The sequence below is a fragment of the Pristis pectinata genome, chromosome 28 (genome assembly GCF_009764475.1).
Source record: "Pristis pectinata isolate sPriPec2 chromosome 28, sPriPec2.1.pri, whole genome shotgun sequence".
NCBI classification, from domain to species: Eukaryota; Metazoa; Chordata; class Chondrichthyes; order Rhinopristiformes; family Pristidae; genus Pristis; species Pristis pectinata.
In genome coordinates, this window is record NC_067432.1 from 2,430,452 (window position 1) to 2,455,215 (window position 24,764).

General features: G+C 45.0%; 1 protein-coding gene across 1 annotated transcript in view; it reads left to right on the forward strand.

Moving 5' to 3' along the window:
- The window catches only part of rasgrf1 (Ras protein specific guanine nucleotide releasing factor 1), a 68,773-nt gene that overhangs the window by 15,546 nt on the left and 28,463 nt on the right, over window positions 1–24,764 (forward strand). Inside the window, 8 exon segments of the mRNA XM_052040662.1 lie at window positions 9,839–9,945; window positions 16,719–16,866; window positions 17,104–17,196; window positions 17,561–17,814; window positions 18,870–18,949; window positions 20,543–20,736; window positions 22,253–22,362; window positions 24,077–24,195. Of these exon segments, the coding sequence (XP_051896622.1) occupies window positions 9,839–9,945; window positions 16,719–16,866; window positions 17,104–17,196; window positions 17,561–17,814; window positions 18,870–18,949; window positions 20,543–20,736; window positions 22,253–22,362; window positions 24,077–24,195 (1,105 nt within the window).

Genomic DNA, 24,764 nt, shown 5'->3' on the forward strand with positions numbered 1-24,764 from the left:
ATCATCGCCGTAGAGACAATCTGTGCACAGGTCAGCTGACAGAGATATCATGACCCAATAATCCGTCTATCCTGCTGTTGAATGAGGGATAACTATTGCGCAGATACCAGGGAGAACTCACCTGCCCTCTGAAATTGTTTCATTGGATCTTCACATCCAGCTGAACAGTGAAAGAGGCCTCAGAGCATCTCAGCTAAAAGATGGCACATCTCTGGTGCCACCTGGAGTAGATTAGGTCCTTAAATCCTAGTTGCAGAACCTGACATCAGTCACCGCCCCACTCCCCGACTCAGCAGCAGGAGTGCCAACCACAGAGCTCGACTGACAACAGAGTTCTTCCGGGTCACACAGGTAAGGAGCTGTGGACAATCTAACAAACACTGACCCAATAAAGGATTAGTTATGCCAAAATAATTTCATTTAGACCCAATTATAATGTCTGCACATGCAAAGAAACTTGAAATGGACTTCAGTCCAGCAGGTTTGCTTGAATCCTATCAATCAAAGTATCCACCAGTGGAAGTGTGCCAGCACCATCTGACTTCTAAAGATAGCTTCTCCTGATGTTATCCACTTACAAGGAGCCAGAAGAATACACTCCAGTACATAAAAGTGCATTTAGGAAATCTTTAATTGGTTACCAGGGAAACAAATCTTCAGAACTATAATTAACTAGAACATCTTGTAACTGAAATAAATAAATTGTTTTTAATCAATTCACTCATTAATATTTCCTCAATGACAGTAAATAGCACCCAGAATTCAGTATTTGTTAGAAATGGCTGTAATTTGGACACATTCCTCTCCGTTCTTGACACCGTGGCTGCTGTTACTGAGCTGTGAATACAGGCTGCTGGTGCTCAGCATCAACTCAGCACAGTTGGTGAGTCCCTCAGGACAGCATCTCCACACTGGGACCTACAGAGAGCCGGGCAAACGGAGCAAAAGGTACAGAGAAAGTGCACGGACAAGACAAGTGATGCTCCCTGATATTTCTCTCTCTCTCTCACACACTCACACACACACTCAGATACACACACTCACACACACACTCACGCATACACACACTCACACACACACTCAGATACACACACTCACACACACACTCACGCATACACACATGCACTCACACACATTCACATACACTGACACACACAGACACACACAGACACTCTCACTCACGCACACAGACTCACACACACACACACTCACACAGACTCTCACTCACACACACACACACACACACAGACTCATACACACAGTCTCATTCACACACACAGACACACACACATAGATTCTCACACACACACACACACACACTCACACACAGACTCTCACTCACTCACTGACACACATCACACACAAACACACACACAAACACACACACATACACACACACACACACACTTCAACCTTAATAGGTAAACTTACTACCTGTGCAATAGACCCTACACTGCCATCGAACAATTCCACAGGAAGTCAAGTACTTAAACGATAATTATACTGATAGAAGAGAAAGCTGCTGGATAAAATGCACCCACTTTAGATACTAATCTGTGAGGCAGGATAATTTACGAGAAAGCTGTTACATTGGGAATAATCTACTTTCCATTAATGTCCATCTGATTCCTGCTCTTGTTTTCTTGATACAGAATAGAAAGGTTAGAGGGGCCCCAATTTGTGTGCACAGTAACGGTGGTGTGAGAAAGGAGGTTCACCCTGATGGATAATCCTCATCAGTGCTCAGTCTGAGGAATACATTTCCCACAGCAGATGTAATTGAAGGAAGTGGTTACAATTAGCACCTTTCCCATCTCAGAACAGGCCACAACTCTTTATGGCTGTCAATGTGTAGTCACTATTGTAATGTAGCAAACATAGCATTCTGTTTGTGCATAGCAAGCCCTCACAAGCAGCAATGTGTTGATGACCAGATTATGTGTCTCGGTGGTGTTAGAATACTGGCCAGGACAATGAGGAGATCTCCCAGCTCTTCTTCAAACTGATGCCATGGAATCTGTTACTTTCACAAAAGCAGGCAGACAGAACCTCAGTTTGACATCTCATCCCAAAGATGCCATCTCCACTTGTGCAGCACTCCCTCAGTCATGCACCAGAGCTTCAGCTTGGACTATTGTGCTCAAAGCTCTGAGTGGGACTTGAACCTACAACACTCTGGTTCCGAGTGCTAGCACTGAACTCAGGCAACACATTTTGAGCTTTAATGCTTCGCTCGAAAACGTCCCAGGTTGGTCATGAACAGTGAGTTACTCTGCAGAACCACAATTGTTAGTTTGGAATAGTTAGAAAGGACACTAACTACTAACCAAGTCCTCAGGTGTGTTGGTGGCTTACAGTCATACTTTTATCATCCATCAACCTCCTCTACTCCCTCCTCTCTGAAGAAATTCATTGGCTGTGCAATAGCAACAGTGAAATTACTGGTTACATATATCAAAGACATGGTTTCACCTAGTTCACCTTCACTCTTCCGTGAGGTTACATGATACAATGGTGATAGACCTGCTAATTATTCACAACAATTACTTTCTGTCAACAGTCCCAGTGGTAAGGAGCTTTGGGAACTATAGACTAAAAAATTTCGGTCTGCTGAATTTGGGAATTCATGGTGCAAAAGATCTGAGGCTCCCTCAGCACTGAGCACTGAGTCTCATATCAAGGGAGATGAAGAACCCTTCACCAAACTGTTGTGTGTACAGAGGCAGTGCCCTCACTTTGAATCTTCCCTTTAACTGGGTTGTATGGTCTGATAACTCCAGGGATACATGACAGTGCTGCTTGCTCTATGGTGATGTCATCAACCCCATGCTGGATAATTTTAAACTCTGTCTCCAGACTCAGTAAACAAGTCAATAAGTGCATTGTAGTGTCAAATGCTTAAGTACAGCAGTGCTCAGTGTAAAATGTTACAGATATTTCTTCTAAAAATTGCGGAACTTTGGTTTTACCGAAGGGGAGGAGGTACAGGAGCCTGAAGATCCACACTCAATGATTCAGGAACAGCTTCTTCCCCTCCGCCATCAGATTTCTGAATGGTCCATGAACCCAGGAACACTACCTCATTATTCCTTTTGTTTTGCACTATTTATTTATTTTGTCATTTATAGTAATTTTATGTCTTTGCACTGTACTGCTGCCGTAAAACAAATTTCACGTCACCTAAGTAGTGATAATAAATCCGATTCTGATCCTGTTTAAAAATGTTTGCTATGATCATAGATTCCACGTGAATCTCTTCCTAACTCCATACATTCTTTGCATAAATTATGCTAAGATTAAATATTCCAAGACAAACATTGACTGCTGCTGAAAGATCATCAACCTGGTGAGTGATGCAATTTGATCCTCCCGAAACATTTCCGTCTTCCAAGTGCAAGTACCGTCTGTAAATGAATGCCGCTGCCTGGCACCTTCTAAGGTGCAGGAGTATTTGCTGAGGGATGCACTGAAGCTCAGTATAGCTGCAGCAAAGACTCTGTGGGGAAAATGCCAGCAGAGGGTCCTCCCACCACAGCACACAGGCCTTGGTAATGACCTCTCAAACTCATTGCCCATGTTTGGGACTGAGAAATTGATTCCAAGCTGACATACTTAAAATATTATAGGCATATGTAATGATGTACTTAGCACAGTGAGTGAAGAAAATGTCAGGTTCTGTTCGTACAACTGCATATTTCATGAATAAAGTATATTGTTGGAAAAATTTCTGTTAATATAAAACAAGACATTCACTGTTATCAACAACTATTATGTCTTCACTGAACAGCAGACATATCCACAACTGTGACTCAGTGGGCAGCACCCTCCTCTGGGTTAGCAGGTTGTGGCATCAAGTTCCACTCTGGACAGAGTAACACAAAGTGTGGACTGAGGGTGTGCTGCAGTGTTAGGAGTGCTAACCCTCAGACATTAAACCAGAGTCCACCAGGTGGATGTAAAAGATCATATGGGCATTACTCTGAAGAAATGTTGTGAAACCCTTCCTCCATATGGTTTCAATAATCATAATTTCCTACATTATATCAGTGACTACACTTCTAAAAATACTTCACTAACCGTAAGGTGCTTTAACACACCCTGAGGTTCTGAACTAGTACATTGGGTCCCATTGGGTCCCCAGCCAGGTGCAAATGACCCATGAGTTCTATAAGGAATTGAACAGGATTGACTCTCAAAATGAAATCCTCTGGTGAATTTCTTGAATAAATATTGCTCAAGTGTTGAAGAACTCTTGATAAAGTGTCCTAGAAACTCTCTCAACGTGTTCAAAAATCTTCTTCAAACCTCCAGCTGCAAGTGGTCAGTGGAGTCACAGGGTTGTAGTTGTACAGCTCTTCGGCCCACTATGTCCGTGCTAACCTTTTTGCCCATCGACATTGATCCCATTTGAATGCATTAGGTCCGTATCCTTCTATGCCTTGCCTGTCTAAAATGTTTCTTAAACGTAGTCATTGTATCTGATTCTATCACAGAGGGATATAAGCCACTCTCAGCATTAAAAACTTCTCCCTCAAATCCCCCTTAAATCTCCATTCTATCTCCTTAATTCTGGGCCCTCTTGTTTTAGATACCTCCACCATGGGATAAAGATTCTGACTACTTCCCCTATCTGTACCTTTTACAATTTGATATATTTCTGTCAGGTCACCCATCAGCCTCCTTTGCTCTGGGATAAACAAGCCCAGCCTTTCCAATCTCCCCCCACAACTAAAGTCCTCCAATCCAGGCAACATCCTGGTGAATCTCCTCTGCACTCTCTCCAGAGCAACCACATCCTTCCTGTAGTGTGGTGACCAGAACTGCACACAGTGCTATAAATGCAGTCTAACCAGTGTTCTGTAAAGTTGCAACATAATGTGCCAACTTTTATATTTGATGACCTATGAAGGCAAGCATCCATGCACCTTATTCACCAGCCTATCTATGTTGTCCTTTTCAGGGAACTATGGTCTTGGACTCCTTGGTGTCTCTGTTCATCAACATTCCTGAGTGTCCTACCCCAATTTGACTTCCCAAAATGCATCACCTTGCACAAGTTCCATCTGCCAACACTCTGCCTAGCTTTCCACCTGATCTATAATAGTATTTAATGTGCCTTTAAAGAGTGCTCAAAACCATCAGCAATGACAACTCCCTATCGCACTGGGTGTTGTTAGCAGAGGCAGAATAAATGCTAGTCCCAAACAGCAGTATAGTCTCATTAACGAGATAATTTAATTGTCAGTCAGCCCCTTAACAATCCACAAGATGTTATTCCCAACTAGTGCTTCAACTGCATTATAAAGAAGGCATGAACGTAGACCCCAAACTGGCCACTTCTGAAGCTCTTTAGTGGCTGATGTGCCAGGGAAATGTTGACCCACGGCAGGTTTAGGTGCTCCCTAAGAATCTCCATTCCAACAGGGAATGAATGGAAGTTGAAATTATATCCTATTCTGTGGTATTTTCATTAAAAGCCAGTGTTACTGTTGAGGTCCTATCACCATTAGAATGTAGATGAATGCATAGCAAGATCCCATAAAGAGCAATGAGGGAAATGACTAATTAAATCTGGCAGTGATAGATGAGGCGATGGTGTATTGGAGAGCAGGAGGTCTCCCCTTCTCTTAACTGAATAGTGCATCAACACCACTTGGGTCTTCCTGACAGGCAAACAGGTCCTCCGTTTAAGTTAGTTCCTGAAGCCTAAGTACCAATGAATGAAAGATACGTGGTGATGGTGTTGGGGATGAGGAGTTGGGGGTGTGTGGATGGGACAGGAGGAAAAGGGATGTAACCTTCCAAATTTTTTTTGATAGCAAGGAAATAGCTCGAGTTAAGGATGAAGGTCAGTTACTGAATGGGGGAACGGCATCGAGGGGCTGAATGGCCTTCTGCTTCTGTTTCTTATGTGGAATATTGCATATAATTCTAATTACAATGACAGTTGTGATACATTGGCAGTCACAGACATCGGCCCTTACAAATAACCCTGCCGGTAATGAGGCAATTCTTTAATCATTCATGAATTTCTCCTTTCACACTCCTTGAGAATATAAAGTGTGCAGCTTTGTGGTCTAAACATTGTTCCTCCTGACTGAAAGATGCTATTGTTGCTTTCTGTAAAGAGCCCTTTCAACTTTTCATGTGCAGTGTGAATCACAGCCACACAATATTGACTGGATTCTCCGAAGAAGAATCAGTTTCAATAGTGCCTTCTGCACTATTTGCTCACACGTCCACATCCCTATGTTCTTTCCCACACCCAAGTAACTTTCGAATGCATTGATTTCTCTCTACTCTTGTGCCAGCTCCTTCGCAGAAAGAATTGTATTGATGGGGCTTTCTCTAGCAGCTCAAATAAACGGATTTTTACAATGGTTAAAAGAAAAATGTTGTTCAAAGTGAGCAAAAGCTCTTTCAAGCTGTGCTCTTTCTTAGGATTAGCATTTGCAAATCTCGTACTTGGTGCGGATTATTCCTATTAGAGGGCTTAAGGCAGGGATGCCTCCCACGGTTAGTTATCTGCCACTAACCTCCCCTACAATTGTTTGAGATCTCCACATTCCTCCAGTCCCGCACATCCCTGAATTTAATTGTTCTGCCACTGTTCGCTCTGCTTTCACTGCCTAGTCCCTGAGCTCTGGAATTCTCTTCCTAAATTCTCAGAATCAGAATTATTATCACTGACATATGATGTGAAATGTGCTGTTTTGCGGCAGCAGTACAGTGCAAGGCATAAAAATCTATAAGTTACAAAAATAAATAAATAGTGCAAAAAAAAGGAACGATGAGGCAGTGTTCATGGGTTCATGGACTGTTCAGAAATCTGGTGGCGGAGGAGAAGGAGCTGTTCCTGTGAATACTTTCACATCTGGACCTCTCTCTTCTCTAATGTGCACTTAAAAACCTACCTCATCACATTTCCCAATGTCTCCATAGGTGGGTCAGAGTCTGATAATGCTCATGAGAAGTTTCTCTCCTGTGTTTACAAGTGCCTGGTGTTGTTGTTGGTGACCGGTAGCCCACCTCGCAGAGGGTGGCAATGTCCACACTGACAGCTGATGACTATGCAAGCAAATATGTGTCAATGTCCATCAACAACCTCCTGGGGGAGACGGAGGTTCTCCAGTTGACAGCTCTGACATTATCGAAGGATGATTTAACATGCGGCGATGTAAGACCTACAAGAGATAGCAATGTAGTGGAGGTCCAGACCTTTGCTCCCACTCACTGGAAGGATGTGAAATATATCTTGCCTTAGTAATATGTTAAAAGCCAGTGATACTTTAGTTCCACCTCCAGTCCTGGTTTTATAATATGTTCCACCAAAACACAAGAAAATAGTACCAGGGGTAGTCCACCAGGCCTCTCCAGCCTGTCCTTCTACTCGATGTGATCAGGGCTGATCTGCCCGGTCCTCAGCTCCCCTTCTATGCCAATTCCCCATAGCTCTCAATTCCCTGATCTTTAAAAATGTATCTACCTTCTCTTGAAATGCCTTCAGACATCTAGACTGCACAACCCTCTGGAGAAATGAGTTCCAGACCTTCACCACCCTCTGTGAGAAGTTCCTATGCATCTCAGTTTTGAGACTACCCCCTTATCTTGTAACTTGTAAAGTTCAAGACTTTCCCACTAATGGAAATATCTTAACATACACTCTGTCCTGTCCCTTAGGGTCTTATATGTTTCTATAAGATCACTCCTCATTCTTCTAATTTCCAGAGAATAACTATTTTAGCCATTTGTGATAGGAAAACTCTCTGATCCCAGGAATAAGGTGTGTGAATCTATTCCAGACTGCCTCCAATGCTAGTATATTCTTTTGTAAATAAAGGACCAAAACTATCCACAGAATTATTGGTGCATCCTCACCAACACCCTGTAACAATACTTCTCTATTTTTAAACTCTAACCCCCGAGCATCAAAGGCTAATGTCCAATTTTAGATTAACTCTTCTTTCCACTCCCCAACGTACCATAGAAAATTCCTACTATTATCCACACTATCTACTAATAGGATTTACTAATAGCTGAATACAATTCAGTCCACAGTGCAGACAAGGGACTGCTGACTCTGGTATCTGGAGCAAAAAACGGAACATCAACTGACAATTTCCCTCTACAGATGCTGCCTGACCCACTGAGTTTCTCCAGCAGGTTGTTTTTCACTCCAGTCCTCACTGCAATGATTTTGCACCCTGAATAGTGCTTTTCCTCCACATCTCCTGATCTAGAAGCTTTTCCCAGATTGTATTTGTTCAGTTAATCAGTACAGCACTAATCTTCCCTTGCAGTGAACGGTTAGATTCATACAATGTGTGTCTCTCTCTCTTAATGTCTGAGATTCTGTAGCTGTTATCCTTCTGTGACGGGAATGAGTTTTGTTGAAGACTGGGGCTGAGATGTTGACTGCTTGCTCCATTCACTGTGGGTGTAAAGCATGACTTCGTTGGGAAGAGCACAGTTTAAGCCCAGAATGGTCCTTGGTGAACACTGTTCTCTTAGGTTCCAATCCTAAAAGGGCCTTTTCAAAGTCTCCAGCATTAACGCTGTATTAACGGCAATTGGTACAGAACAGTAATTGCTTTGGGGTTTGGATTCTCACCTGCAAATAGATGCATCTGTTTCAAATCCACACCTCTCTTGGAGGAGGAACCTTTCACATCCCCTTTCAAGAGGTCCCAAAACAGTACAGAGCAACAAAGCTGATTTTTAAAGGTGTGTTCACTGTTGTAATGTAGGAAACCCAAGACTAATTAGATCACATGCATAACAGCCAAATAATCTGCTCATTCTTCTAATGCTGAGTGAGGGATGGATTTGGGCCAGGACTCCAGATCTAACTTCCCACCCCTTCTTCCAAATAGTACCTGGGATCTTTACATCTGAGAATAGATGGAGCCTTGCTTTAATGCTTCATCTGAGAGACTGTACATCTGAGAGTGTGGAATTCCCTCCTTACTACCTTTCTGACAGTGCTCCATTCCTTCAGGACTATCTCCCTAAGACTGTGGCAACATTCTCAGCAACAGTTTGGCATACTTACAGTCTTGCTGTTCCAACAGTGTAGTGCTCCCTCAGTATTGCCCCTCTACACTTCAGCACTCCCTCTGAACAGCTCCTTCAACAAAGCAGTGCCCCTCACCACTGCCCCTCCAACAGTGCAGCATACTCTCAACAGGCTCGCCAACAGTGTGATGCACCCTCAGCATTGCCCCTCTGACAATGTGTTGCCCCCTCAGCACTGCCCCTCCCAAAGTGCCATGTTCCCTCAGTACAGTTCTGAGTCAGAGATCAGAAAATGACCCCTCCTTTTATCCGATGGAATCATACTGGGGAACAGGTTAACCTTCCTCTGAAGTGGCACCATCATATACTGGGACTGTTTATGCTTCATTACTTTCAGAGGTCATTTACGGCAAAACTTAATATCTTCGAGTACTTGTTATGTCTTTCCTTTACATTGCTGACTTTATATTCTCTTCTTAATTATTATAGTGATGATTACAGATGTTGCTAATGTTTAATTGAAAAATCCAAGGACAATGACAAAACTGCTTGGACTTTTTTTAATTGCAATGAGCATGTAAGTTTGTTTGTTAATTGTAGAAATATGGGGAGGAGGTTATGGAGGAGGGGCTGCTTGGTGGTCAGGATTCCTCAGTAACAGGATGAAGGGTCTGCTGGCTTTCCACGGCTGTTGGAGGATGGGATTTGGTGACAATGACGGGATTGGAAGCGGACAGCGATGTGATGAAACTTCCTTGAGTACATCTGATCAGTGGGGTTGGTCTGAGATCATTGAGGTATTTTGTTCCCTTGTTTCCCACAGTATTATTTCACCATTAACTTTGGCCATGACGCTCAGAAAGCCCTGGAGCTGAGGACAGAGGACATGAAGGATTGTGATGACTGGGTTACAGCAATCGGCCATGCAAGGTAGGATCAGTTGTTGCAGCTCAGCTGGTGAGCCTCCCACCTCCCTCTCCCTCCCCCCACCCTCTGACACTACCCTGCAGTTCCTCTTAACCTTTGCATCCAACTTACACCAAATCACATTTGCCCATTGCCCACTTTGCTCACTGGCCTAGACTGGCTCCTGGTTCAGCAACATTCTAGTATTTAAATCCCTCTGTGGATCCGCCCCTTCCTACCTCTGTAATCGCCGGAATATCTGCACCTCTCCGCTTACAGACTCCTGATCCTCTGACTTCCATTGCGCCCCTCTTGGTGACTGCACCTTTAGCTGCCGAGGCCTCTTCTTCTGAAATTCCCTCCTTTAATCTCTCTGACTCTCTACCCTAAATTCTCCTCCTTAACCTCCCACTTTGACCAACCTGTGGCCATCCACACTAATATTTCCTTGTGTGGCTTGGAGCCAGTTTAGTCTGATGATGCTGACGTGAAATACGCGGGACAATATTAAAGGGACTTTATCCATGAGTATAAACTGCTGTTGTTGTGAAGCCCGACACCATCTTGTTTCACCATTGACAGCTACAGAATGGCAGCAAGAGACAAAAGACTTGCACTTCTATAGCGCCTTTCACAAAGTTAGGACATAACAAAGCATTCTGCAGCCAATGAAAACTTTTGAAATGTAGTCTCCGTATCACAGTAACAGATCTGGTGAGATCCCAGACAACAGAAAGCATCTATTTTTGTGATGTTGCTCAGAAAGTAAATATTGGCCAGGTGACGATATAGGACCCCAGTACCACCCCTCCCACAGTGTGACCCTCCCTCAGTACCGTCCCTCCCACAGTGCGACCCTCCCTCAGTACCGTCCCTCCCACAGTGTGACCCTCCCTCAGTACTGCCCCTCCCACAGTGTGACCCTCCCTCAGTACCGCCCCTCCCACAGTGTGACCCTCCCTCAGTACCGCCCCTCCCACAGTGTGACCCTCCCTCAGTACCGTCCCTCCCACAGTGTGACCCCCCCTCAGTACCGCCCCTCCCACAGTGTGACCCTCCCTCAGTACTGCCCCTCCCACAGTGTGACCCTCCCTCAGTACCGTCCCTCCCATAGTGTGACCCTCCCTCAGTACCGTCCCTCCCACAGTGAGACCCTCCCACAGTACCGTCCTTCCCACAGTGAGACCCTCCCTCAGTACCGCCCCTCCCACAGTGTGACCCTCCCTCAGTACCGCCCCTCCCACAGTGAGACCCTCCTTCAGTACCGCCCCTCCCACAGTGCGACCCTCCCTCAGTACCGTCCCTCCCACAGTGCGACCCTCCCTCAGTACCGTCCCTCCCACAGTGCGACCCTCCCTCAGTACCGTCCCTCCCACAGTGTGACCCTCCCTCAGTACCGCCCCTCCCACAGTGTGACCCTCCCTCAGTACCGTCCTTCCCACAGTGTGACCCTCCCTCAGTACCACCCCTCCCACAGTGTGACCCTCCCTCAGTACCGTCCCTCCCACAGTGAGACCCTCCCTCAGTACTACCCCTCCCACAGTGTGACCCTCCCTCAGTACCGTCCCTCCCACAGTGTGACCCTCCCTCAGTACCGCCCCTCCCACAGTGTGACCCTCCCTCAGTACCGTCCCTCCCACAGTGAGACCCTCCCTCAGTACCACCCCTCCCACAGTGTGACCCTCCCTCAGTACCGCCCCTCCCACAGTGCGACCCTCCCTCAGTACCGTCCCTCCCACAGTGAGACCCTCCCTCAGTACCGTCCCTCCCACAGTGAGACCCTCCCTCAGTACCGCCCCTCCCACAGTGTGACCCTCCCTCAGTACCGCCCCTCCCACAGTGAGACCCTCCCTCAGTACCGCCCCTCCCACAGTGTGACCCTCCCTCAGTACCGTCCCTCCCACAGTGAGACCCTCCCTCAGTACCGTACCTCCCACAGTGAGACCCTCCCTCAGTACCGCCCCTCCCACAGTGTGACCCTCCCTCAGTACCGCCCCTCCCACAGTGAGACCCTCCTTCAGTACCGCCCCTCCCACAGTGCGACCCTCCCTCAGTACCGTCCCTCCCACAGTGCGACCCTCCCTCAGTACCGCCCCTCCCACAGTGCGACCCTCCCTCAGTACCGCCCCTCCCACAGTGCGACCCTCCCTCAGTACCGTCCCTCCCACAGTGCGACCCTCCCTCAGTACCGTCCTTCCCACAGTGTGACACTCCCTCAGTACCGTCCCTCCCACAGTGTGACCCTCCCTCACTACCGTCCCTCCCACAGTGAGACCCTCCCTCAGTACTACCCAACCCACAGTGTGACCATCCCTCAGTACCGTCCCTCCCACAGTGTGACCCTCCCTCAGTACCGCCCCTCCCACAGTGTGCCCCTCCCTCAGTACCGCCCCTCCCACAGTGTGACCCTCCCTCAGTACCGTCCCTCCCACAGTGCGACCCTCCCTCAGTACCGTCCCTCCCACAGTGTGACCCTCCCTCAGTATCACCCCTCCCACAGTGTGACCCTCCCTCAGTACCACCCCTCCCACAGTGTGACCCTCCCTCAGTACCGTCCCTCCCACAGTGTGACCCTCCCTCAGTACTTGCCCTCAGCTGTAATCTTTGCATGAAATTCTCTGGATTACTTTCCTGATCAGTTTGGGTTTTTTTGTTTTTCCTAAAATCCATGTAAACTGCATCAAATGTGCTGTTCTCAACAACCTTCCCTGTTGCCTCCTCAAAATACTTCAATATATTCCTTCCTTCCTTCAGTCACACAGACGGCTGAGTCCTGGCGCTGTGCTACTGATGGTGGGCTGATGGAAATCCAGCAAATCCCAGATGTAGTCTTAGGATAGACAGACATAGCAACTGGGTTGTTTCACAGAATGGTTGATTTTAAGCTGTTGGCAATACGAATAGGTCTTCTGAGTGTCACTTCTTATGATAATACTTGCAATAAATATTAGTTGGAGAACATTGGGAGTGATTCCAGGTTAGTAATTTGTGTGAAAGGCTGCAGATTGTGACAGGAGGTAGCTTGGCATCAATCACACTCGGGAGGCTCTGAATAGATTTCCTGTGGCAAACAGCCCTAACAAGGTATTATTCTGCTGTGTAAAACAATAATGTTTAATATGTCTCAGAAAAAAAAATGGTTGCAGTATAGGAGTAACATGAGACAGACAAGGGGGAGTGTTGCACCTTAGGAGAAACAGTGGGCTTGGACTTCAGTTCCACTATCCAGCACCACTGGGCTTGCTCACCTCTGGTCTGGCTCTGTTGCAGCCACATCAATAGAGATTCATCACTGTGATTAGTCAACTACTCCATTATTGTTGCATCACGTCACTGCCAGCATAGATTAACCAACAATACAGTTCAGAGGGAGGTTACCCGGAGGGAGGTTATACAGTCCATCATGTCTATACAAACTCTCAAAAGAACTACCAACTAATCCCTGCAGAACATCTAATGTCCAGCAAGTTTTTGCTTTATATAGCTATTTCCCTTTGTTAAGTTATTTTGAAACAGCTTCTTTCAGGAAGTGCAGTCTAGACAGAGGTAGAGATTGATTGCTTTGATAACATTAATGGAGCAGGCACAGTAGTGTAGCGGTTAGTGTAGCACTATTACAGCGCCAGTGGCCTGGGTTCAATTCCAGCCTCTGTCTGTAAGGAGTTTGTATGTTCTCCCTGTGTCTGCGTGGGTTTCCTCTGGGTGCTCTGGTTTCCTCCCACATTCCAAAGACGTACGGGTTAGGAAGTTGTGAGCATGCTATGTTGGCGCCGGAAGCGTGGTGACACTTGCGGGCTGCCCCCCAGAACGCTCTACGTTAAAGATGCATTTCGCTGTGTGTTTCGATGTACATGTGACTAATAAAGAAACTTATCTATCTATCTATCTAAATAACCACCAAGATAGAGAAATAGAGGAAGGAGGCCATTGAGCCCATGGTATCCATGCCAGTTCATTAAGAGTTGCCCGGCTCAGTTGCTGAAGGAGAATGAGATGGACTTTGGTCTTTCCGCAACTTTAGGCCAACAATTATCTTCTAAGGCAGGGTACAAACAACCAGGCACAAGTGTGTAGAGCAACACATCGCCTCATTACAACACTGCCATCCTCACAATCTCATTTAATTTACACCTACTGATTACTGCATTTTGAGATCCTCTCAGGTTAGCAATGAAATTCACACAAATATTAATTGTGCTAATTATAAACCTCATACAGACAGTATCGGCACTTTGACGGCCCATATGCTGCAGTCGTCTCACCACCTGTCAGATTGCTCTTGCTGATTCTCAAGAAAATGTCTTTATTACTTTCTCCCTCCCCTCCTCTCCTGAGGGTTCTGCTGTAAGTCCCATGGCTACCCTTCCGATACCTTTCCCAGTCACGGTGACAAGAAAGCTGCAGACACAAGACGCTACAGATGCTGTAATCTGGAGCAGCGTACAAAGTGTGAAGTCCATTTCCCTCCGTGGATGCTGCCTGACCTGTTGGGTTCATCCAGCACTTTGTGTGTTGCTTGTGACAAGAAAGCTGTTTTCTTTAGGTGGTTCTGAGCCTACATGTGACTCACATTATAGGCTCACACCAACATATTTGACTCTTAACTGAACTGACCAAACAAGTTGAGAAAAGTCAGCAATGCCACAATCCCAAAACAGACCTGTTTTAAAGAGGCCATTGTAAGTCCCTGCTACATTTTTAACATGGTTGTCGGACCACGTGACACACAGGAAGGATGAAGTGTTGCAGTTGGGTTGGAGGTTTGATTGGTATGCAGGCTGAAGTTTATTTCTTAAGATCGGTGTCACTTTCTCCTTCTGGAATGTTCTTTACTTGCTTGAGTGGCCAATTATTGGAAGGTAGGACAAACAATGTCCAGAAAGGCTTTTAGTAGCCATAGTAACTAAAGGCCATCAAGGAACAAGCCCCTAAAGTGGGCCTTCCATGGTTTCAATCAGCAAGTCAAGAGCCTTGCTGACTAACCCATCCAGATCCTTACACAGCTGGAGTACTCATTTCTGTGACATTTTGTTATGTTTACTGTTTACAGAGAGGCAGTGTTTGACGTTGAACTGTTGAAGCAAGGATTGAAAAGTCTTCAGTAAGGGACTTGAGGCAAAAGATTTCAACTGGTTATTTTGTGCTGTTGGATGCAATGCACAAAAACCATTTTTTTTAGTTTGTCCCAGCTGGCTCCCAGCCTCATGAAACTTAGTGTTCCAGGTGAATGTGCATAGAGCCATCGCCAGAACACCATAAGCAGGGCCAGAAGGAGGCCATTCATCCCTTAAGTCTGTTCTGCCACTCAATAAGATTTTAGCTGATCCTCTTACCACCTGTATCTTCCTGCTTTATCCCCATTTTCCATATTTCCCTGAGTGTCCATCAATCCAATAGTCTCAATGACCTTGATCTACAGTTATCGAATGGTGGAGAAGACATGGGGGTGAATGGTTTCCTAATTCTATTCCTTATGTTCTCTGTGGTCAGTGGGCAGCCTTCTTGTCTCTGTGACAGAAGAACTCATGCTCCACTTCAGAGACTTGTACAAAAGTCTTGGCTAATTTCCCAGTGTGTAACTGGAAGGTACTGTTATTTTGAAGTATCACCTGCCCTCTCGAGTGTACATGAAAAATCCCACGGCACTCTTTCAATATGTACCCTTCAGTTATTAAAACTGATTAAGTGAATGTGTTCACATTACTGTTTGTGAGATCTTGCTGTGCATCGGTATATTCTCTAATACAGCAGGGATGTGAAAGGCACTATATGGATGCAAGTCTTTCTTTTCTGCAGATTGGAGAAGATTTACAATTTTCTGAGTAAGGACATTTCTCTCAAAGCAGCTATGAATGGGCAACATGTTATCCTTTCCAAGGACCCAGTTCTTGTCTCCCAGGACCTGTCCTGCCAAGCCCATGAATGAAGTCAGCCCTCACTGCCTCACATATGAATCAAGTGGCCAATGGTGCAGAGATAACATTTAGGTATGAGCAAGAGGACAGAATTGGGGGAGCACAGAGTTCCCAGTGGATAGTGGGGCTGAAGAGGATTACCGAGATCAGGGGAGGGCAGGACATGCAGGGATAGAAAGTCAGAGTGAGTAATTTAACATTGTTTGGTTAACTGGAAGCCAGAGTAGCCAGAATGGGACTTGGCTATTGATGAAAATGGATTGAACCTTAATTGACTAATACCATCATAAGAAACAAAGCTAAGTGGTAGAAAGAGGGTCATTTAAAGACATTTTACAAGTTTTCTGATTGCCCACCCAAAACTGTTGTGTATGGTCAAAGAAGCAAGTTGGTGACAACCTGGTCTGGGCGGCAAATGTTGGACTAGAGCCTTCTGATGGCCCAATGCAGCACCAAGTTCCACATCTTACACTCCACATTTGGTGGAGAGTTCACGTTTCAGGTGAGATCCCTGTCAGGAAGAATCAGTGGGCAGCAGGCTAATTACTGGCCTTGCACTGGAACTATCTCGATACCAGTTCAGTTAAGAAGATTTAATTCATTTAATGCTTGAAAATGATATGCTCTGTCATCCTAACCTCTGATTCACCATTACAGGAATTTTACAGGATGCTGTCAAGCCCTGGTTTTATAGATAGAGAGAGACTGATTGCTGGGATTAGTCAGTAATTCTGTTATGTGACCTTCTCAATGGACAATAGTCTTCCCAACAATCTCTTGGGTCCAATGCAATCTCTGTTCTTGTGCTTTTATGTGAGATTAGAAACCCAAGCATCACCCTTCCCTTTATTCCATCTGTTAACGACTACATTTTTGGAACAGTTACAGGAACCTTGCAACAGAACACGAGTCCCTGATGCAGAAATACCTCCACCTGCTGCAGATCGTAGAGACCGAGAAAACAGTCGCTAAACGACTGCGACAGCAGATTGAGGATCAAGAGATTGAAGTTGAGCGACTGAAGGCTGAGGTAGGATACGATCCAGACCAGGGTTGTGCTCACTGGTGTCCGGATGTCACTTCTGCAAGGTCACTCCCTTATGGATCAAAGAAACTCAGGAAGTAAATCAGGAGTCTCACTCTTAATTACTCTGCCGAGAACCCCTCTTTGGGAATGTTGGCGTGACTCCCGTTCATGAGCCGTTGGCTGAGTGCCCCCAGAGCTGATGCAACAGGCCATTGTATTCACTCTGCTTTCTTTTAACAGATCGCTTCGCTGCTCAAAAACAACGATCGCATCCAACTAACCCAGCCGGTGACGCAGAATGAAGAAGATGTTGATATAAAGAAAATTAAGAAGGTAAGGCAGGCATACAGCCAAGGCACTGAGATATCCTGCAGTAAGATATTGTTGATTTTATTGCATACCATGCCCTTCTCCACCACATTATCTACCTGCCCTTCAGGAATCTGCGGACATTACGCTCCAAGATCCCTCTGTCCCTTGCGTCCCCTATTTATTATGCATTTCTTGCCTAGTTTGCCCCCCACAAATATGTTGTTTCACACATTTCCAAACTGGATTCCATTTACCTGACCTGACCAGTCCACTGACACCCGCCCACAGTCCACGCCTTTCTTCCTCGCTATCTATCATCTGGGCAATTTTGGTTCCTTAACTGTTGCTCCTACTTTCCAGTTAAAATCGTTGCTGTATCCGATAGGTCCAAAGCTTCCTGCGAGGATGGCTGTGCAGGAGGAAGTGGAAGACCATCATTCAGGACTACATCCGCTCTCCGCACGCGGAGAGCATGAGGAAGAGGAATCAGGTTGTGTTCAGTATGCTGGAGGCTGAGGCTGAGTATGTCCAACAGCTCCACATCCTTGTGAACTGCTTCCTCCGACCCCTCCGCATGGCAGCCAGCTCCAAGAAGCCTCCGATTGCCCACGATGATGTCAGCAGCATATTTCTAAACAGGTATCTAGCTAGAGACTACAATAGTTGTTGGACTAGCAATCCTGGGCTTTGAGTTCAAATCCACCACAGCAGGTGGGTAACAAATTCAGGTAATTAAATAAACCTGCAATTACTGTATTGGTGGCCATGTTATGATAAGAACTCATCTGGGTCAGTAATGTTCGTCAGGGAAGGAATTCTGTGACCTTCACCCATTCTAGCTGAAGTATGACTTCAGACTCACGACAATATCACCCTGAAACAATTCTGAAAGACAGTGAGTTGCATCGAAGTGTCATGACTGGTTGCAGCTCCCCACCATATTCCCAAAGGATGGGGAATAAATGCAGCCATACACTGTGAAAGATTTACAAAATAAATGTACTGCATTTCAAAGCAATTTTTCTTTGTGAATTACACATCATCTGTCTACACTTCTCACTTGCCTTGGTAAAGCACCCGACGTAATCAAAGACCCCACCCATGCCGGACGTTCTCTCTTCTCCCCACTCCCATCGGGCAGAAGATACAAAAGCCTGAAAGCACGTACCACCAGGCTCAAGGACAGCTTCTATCCCGCTGTTATAAGACTATTGAATGGTCCCGTACTACAATAAAATGGATTCTTGACCTCACAATCTACCTCGTTATGTCCTTGCACCTTATTGCCTGCCTGCACTGCATTTTCTCTGTAACTGTAACACTTTATTCTGCATTCTGTTATTGTTTTCCCTTGTACTGCCTCAATGCACTGTTGTGATGAAATGATCTGCATGGATGGCATGCAAGACAAGTTTTTCATTGTACCTCAGGACATGTGACGATAATAAACCAATTTACCATAGAGTTGTCTGAAGCTTGGAAGGATGTGCTCAGAAGTGATCAGTAGGGGGTTACCAGCTTAAGGAGTGAGAAACATGCATTTTGTTCACTGATGTTGAGAAGGTTTATTGTGCAACCAATTAGAGGGATTTAAGATAAGATGAGGGGAACAAATACTGGATGATTACAGAGAGAAGTTCTATAAATACGCATTCCATTCTCTTCCTTTATATTTATATTTTTCTCTTTTCCAGTGAAACAATTATGTTCTTGCACCAAATATTTTACCAGGGACTGAAGGCTCGAGTTTCCAGCTGGCCCACATTGGTATTAGGTATGTATGGTGACTACTTGCTTAATTATATCATCAGGATTGCCAGTGGTAACTCAGATAATGGGCTCCTGTGTAAGGATGTGAAAATTATACTGTTCAATCCGCAATATGTTACTCTACTCTTAAGATGGAGCTATGCCTCTTTAACAGAACAAGGTTAGCTGTTTGTTCAGTAAACACAGCTCAGTTCAATCAGAGGTCAATTCCTCATCCAGGGTAAAATATCTGGTTGTTTTTTTCCCTTTGATGAAGCAACCACTGAGAAACCTTTAACAACGAATTAAAAGGTATGCGGTCCAATGGAGAGAAGATGCCCATCAGGAGGGAATCAAAGAGTCTGCTTAAAAAGTTTTACCCAAAGAAATGGTCCATTTAGTAGAATTCCATAAAATGCTACATCAGGCTTGCTTCCATTTATTATAAGTAAAATAATTAAGAATCATGTTGGAATCCAATTATTCTACAGTGTTTTGGGAGCGTCAGGTTGTGACCAGGATTGTATGGATTATAGTAGGACAGAACTGGAGGAGCAGGTGGGTGGCACCTGCAGGTAAATGTGACTTGGAGTCTAAGACAGAGGAAAAAATACAACTTTAAATGCTGTCCAACGTCCACACAAGGGTTCAAAGGTCATGATGTGTGTAGAAGGCCCATAAATAAAAATAACTAGAATTGCTGTTTTAGTATTAAGAAACATATAATGTGAAGAGGTAACCTTGAATTTGTACTGTTCCATAATTAAGCCACAGTAGAAATGTTGTGTACAGACTTGGGCACCTTGTATAGAATGGATGTGGTAATGTAAATTCACTGGGATGTTACCGACAGTTATTGGGATACATAAGCACTGCATACATAAAACTAAAAAAGTTCAGAGATGATCTGATAGAGCTCTTTAAGGTCACTGTAATATTTGCAATGAGGTCATTTCAACTAAAATCAGAAAATGCAGGAAACACTCAGCAGGCCAGGCAGCATCTGTGGAAAGAGAAACAGTTAATGTTTCAGGTCTGGGACGTAGACTTGAGAAGATGCAAACACAGAAGGAAAATTTCAAACAAAAAAAAATCACAGAAGGTGGTTGGAAAGTAATATTTTTACACATGGCAGTTTAAATTTAGAATTCTTGGCTACTGACTGTTGATGAACAGCTAAGTGGGAGCGCTACATTGTCAAAACTATTAACTTTTCAGATGAAATGTTAGACTGAGCCCCAGTTTGCCTCCTTAGGTGTCTGTATGTCAGAAGAAGAGCAGGGGGATTCTCCCTGGTATCCTGGCCGTGAATTATCCCCTCATCAACAACTCTAAACTGATTATTTGCTATTATTTCATTTCACTTGTGGGAGCACGCTGCGCACATTGCCTGTGTGTTTCCAACAGTCACCGCAAGGGTCATCTGGGGCTCACGAAAGGCAAGATTTTCTTTCCTTATCCGCACAATGAACGGATCTTTCCATCCGGTGTGCCAAGGCGTAACGTGAGGTTCGACCGCTCCACTGCCAGTCCATCTGTAGTCTAGCAGAATTGTTGAGAGTTATAGGTGGTGACCACACCAAGTTTTTGACCATGCATATTCTGAACCATCCCACAGCTGACCTGTTCGACATTCTCCTTCCGATGCTGAACATCTATCAGGAGTTTGTAAGGAATCATCAGTACAGTCTGCAGATCCTGGCCAGCTGCAAGCAAAATAGGGACTTTGACAAACTTCTGAAACAGTATGAAGCAAAGCCGGACTGTGAAGAGAGGACACTGGAGACATTCCTGACCTATCCAATGTTTCAGGTGAGCTCAGAGGAGGGGCTGGGGTACATGTGCTTATATCCTACTCCTCCTTCTCTGGGGTGGGTGAGCCTTTCACTGCTAAGGTGGATCTGCATCTGTCTGTTAATTGGCTCAAGGACTTTCTGCACCAGAACTAAATCTTGATCTTTTGTATCTGTTTGCTTGCTCTTGAGCACTAGACAATTCAAGCATTCCCTCATTTCTGATACTTCAGGAAGTTTGTCCCTAGACTTGTAGTTGCTTGTAAGTCACAGGCTTGGGTCTTTGGAGAGAAGCCAGGTTTTCAGAGTCAGGATGTGATAGGAAATGAATGGATTCTCACCACTTTTGGAACCTTTTTAAGCCACTGCTTGTTGGTGCATTTAATTTTGTTTTCTCATGTGGTGATGAAAGTATTGCTGGCAAAGCCAACAGTTATTACTTTGCTGTTTGCCCTTGAGTTCATGGTGACCAGGAATCTTTTTGAACCACTATTGTATGATAAAAGAATTTTTTGGTTTTGATGTGGCTTGATATTGTCCCTTTCAGGGGAGAGCTAAGGCAATCACGTTGCTATGAGCCTCGAGTTACACATAAACTGGACAGCACAAAGTTGGTAGATTTCCTTCCCTGAAGGATACCACTATCTGACATGCATTTCATTAGCTGGATTTTAATTTCCCTGCCGTTGTGGTGCCATATCTCCTGATAATTAACCCCGGACTCTGGATTACCAGTGCAGAAACATAACAATACAGCGTCAAAGCCCAATCGTTACTATTTTATCAAGGTGAGAATTGAGATTAGATACTTTACATTCAGGACAATTTCAAATGTGACAAGGGTGAAGCTTTGAGGATGTAAGGATTAGATGGGAGATTTTATTCAAATCTGCACTTTTGACAGGGTTATGGTGTAGAACCACATTACTGGCATCTTTACTGCTGGCTGTGCTAGTGGAAGGGTCCTGTTCCTTTAAGGGACATTTGCAAAGACAACATCGTGGCTAGCAACAATTTACAAAAACTGTCCAAACAAAACTACCCGAATAGCTGACGAGTTACAAAGTCCTGATCCAGTTCAGGTCAACCTTATAAACAGGGAACACCTCAACATTTTCAGTAACACACTGATCTTCTTCTATCAGATTTCGTATTCCATGTGACCCTTTGATTATCAAAATGAAGAATGTGTGTTGAATATGCAGAGAATAGGGAATACTACATAGGTACAAATTAAAGATGAGAGAGAGATGTTGGTCGGGAAGTAGAGTAACACAAAGTAGGCAATGGTGAGTTGGCAGTCACTTCTGCAGCTCATTCAGTTTTCCACTGGTCCAATCAGGTGCAGTATTAAACAGGATTCTGATTTTACATTGTCCATTGTACATTACAGTCAACGACAAATTTCATTTCTGTGGTCTCTGGCGCGAGACAACAAAATCTGTTTGGTGATCTCTCAAAAACAGCCTGCACATACAACATCAACTTGTGGATTTCTAATCCATAATTTGATTTTTCTGACTTCTGCTCCTTAGATCCCCAGATACATCCTGACTCTGCACGAGTTACTGGCTCACACACCCCATGAGCATGTGGAGAGGAAGAGTCTGGAGTATGCAAAGTCAAAGCTGGAGGAACTCTCACGGTTAGTAACGCCATCCAGCAATGGCCGCCTCCGGCAAGGGCTTGAAACGCTCACCACCCTTCTCCAAGGAGGACCTGAAATTCCCAGTTATTCTAATCCAACACTCACTGGCTTTGTTTGGTGTGGGATTGGTGCCTGTTCCTGAGGCCGAGAATCTGTAGAATTCTCCTTAAAAGGGCCAAGATTTACAGACTGAGACACAGAAATGGTGAGAAGAGGAAGGGAGAATAAAAGGATACACAAATTAATGACCTGAGTGTGGGAGGAAGGAAACTGGGACGATTGTGAGGACATAATCTCACAATCTGATACTAAAAAGCAGAAAATGCCAGAAACATTCAGCCATTTAATGTTTCAGCCTGAAATGTTCACTCTGTTTCTCTCCCCACAGATGCTGCCAGCATTCTTTGGTTTTATTTTAGATACCCAGCATCTGCAGTTTTTTTGATTCTCACAACTTGACTGCTGGTCTGGAGGCTCTACTTACCCCCGCAATTGTAAACCCCAGATAAAGTGACAATAGTTTCCTCTTAAGCTCCAGTTCCATAGTGGACGACAGGAGACCCTCACAGAGGGTCCTCGGGGGGTTTGGAGGGTGGGACATTCATCGGTGTCACCACTTGGGAATATGAAAATCAGAAGGTTTCTACAGCAGGGTAAGCTGTTTAATATGGCACTGCCATGGGATTAATGGGGGAAAGTCCCATCGATCTTGGCAGCATTTGAAGATCACGGCTGAATTGAGCAGCAGAGTTTCTCCTACATTTTCCAAGATCACAAGGAAAGAACTTTGATTTAAAAATGTCAGCTGAATGTCTGCTACTTCATCCTCTTATCTGTCTTCATAAATTAAAAGGGAGCTAAGGGAGCTAGGGCTTGGAGAGGAGGAGGATGAGGGGAGACATGATAGAGGTATACAAAATATTAAGAGGAATAGATAGAGTGGACAGCCAGCGCCTCTTTCCCAGGGCACCAGTGCTCAATACAAGAGGCATGGCTTTAAAGTAATGGGTGGGAAGTTCAAGGGAGATATCAGAGGGAGGTTTTTTACCCAGAGAGTGGTTGGGGCATGGAATGCGCTGCCTGGGGCGGTGGTGGAGGCAGGTACATTGGTCAAATTCAAGAGATTACTAGATAAGCATACGGAGAAATTTAAAATAGAGGGATATGTAGGAGGAAGGGGTTGGACAGTCTTAGGCGAGGTTTAAAGGTCGGTGCAACATTGTGGGCCGAAGGGCCTGCATTGTGCTGTACTGTTCTATGTTCTTGTTCTAAAACACTTGTTGTTGGTATTTGAAACTTTTTCCTCAAGTTTATCTCTCCCAATTTCATCCCCTTCTTTCCCTCTCCTTCTCGATTTTCTTTCTTCTGGAGTTAATGTTTTTCTAGTCCTGGTTATCGTGCTGCACTCTGCCACCTCACTGTGACAGTGAGTGCTGAAAGTCTGCTCCACGAAGGGACCATTGAAGCTGAGACCAATACCCTTGCATACACTTATCAGTGTGGGTTGGTGGACAGTGTTCAGGGTGAGGTACACCCTGCTTTTCCCCTGTCTGGTGTAGGAGTGCAGCACCCACCTATATCACCGACCCCCCACCAGGAGACAGCTTATGTCCACTAATGACGACTGACAGAGCTCTACCACTGTCCTGTCATGAAGCTGTGTTGTGTGTGTAAGGCAATGTAAGACTTACCCTGTTTGTGTTCACCACAGAATAATGCACGACGAAGTGAGTGAAACAGAAAACATTCGCAAGAACTTGGCCATCGAGCGGTTGATTGTGGAGGGCTGTGAGATTCTTTTAGACACCAGTCAGACATTTGTACGGCAAGGTAATGGGAAATTGTATTGTTCAGGACGGCACTGACGGCACATGGCATACAGCTCAGTCTGGTTCTATGATAGGCATAGACACGAGTTGCAAATGGTCTCGTATTAGAGTTAGGCCCATGTACCTTTGATCCAGTGCACTTGTGCACTTTAGTTTAGATGGATTGGCTGTTGAAACACCACTAATTAAACGGATCACATGCCATTCACTTGCATTTACATTGGCAAGTGGACTCTGTTGGATTAGTTGACACGCTGATTTCAGGCCACGCTGCTTGAAGGTGTATGCAGTTAGATGAACTTAAATCAGCTTGGAGCGAATTAAGTCCCTGTGATGAGTTGTCACAGCTAAAGAAAATGCCCCTGGCAAGATCACACAAACAGTTTTAATGATATTGGTTGAGAGAGGAATGTTGACTGGGGCACTGAGGAGAACCGTGCTCCTCTTCTTCAGATAGTGGCCATGGCATCTTGTATGTCCACCTGCAGGGAAATGGGCCTGGGTTTAATGTCTTACACACCCTGAATAAGACTGCGATACACCACCATAAGTGACATTCTTGAAGTGAAG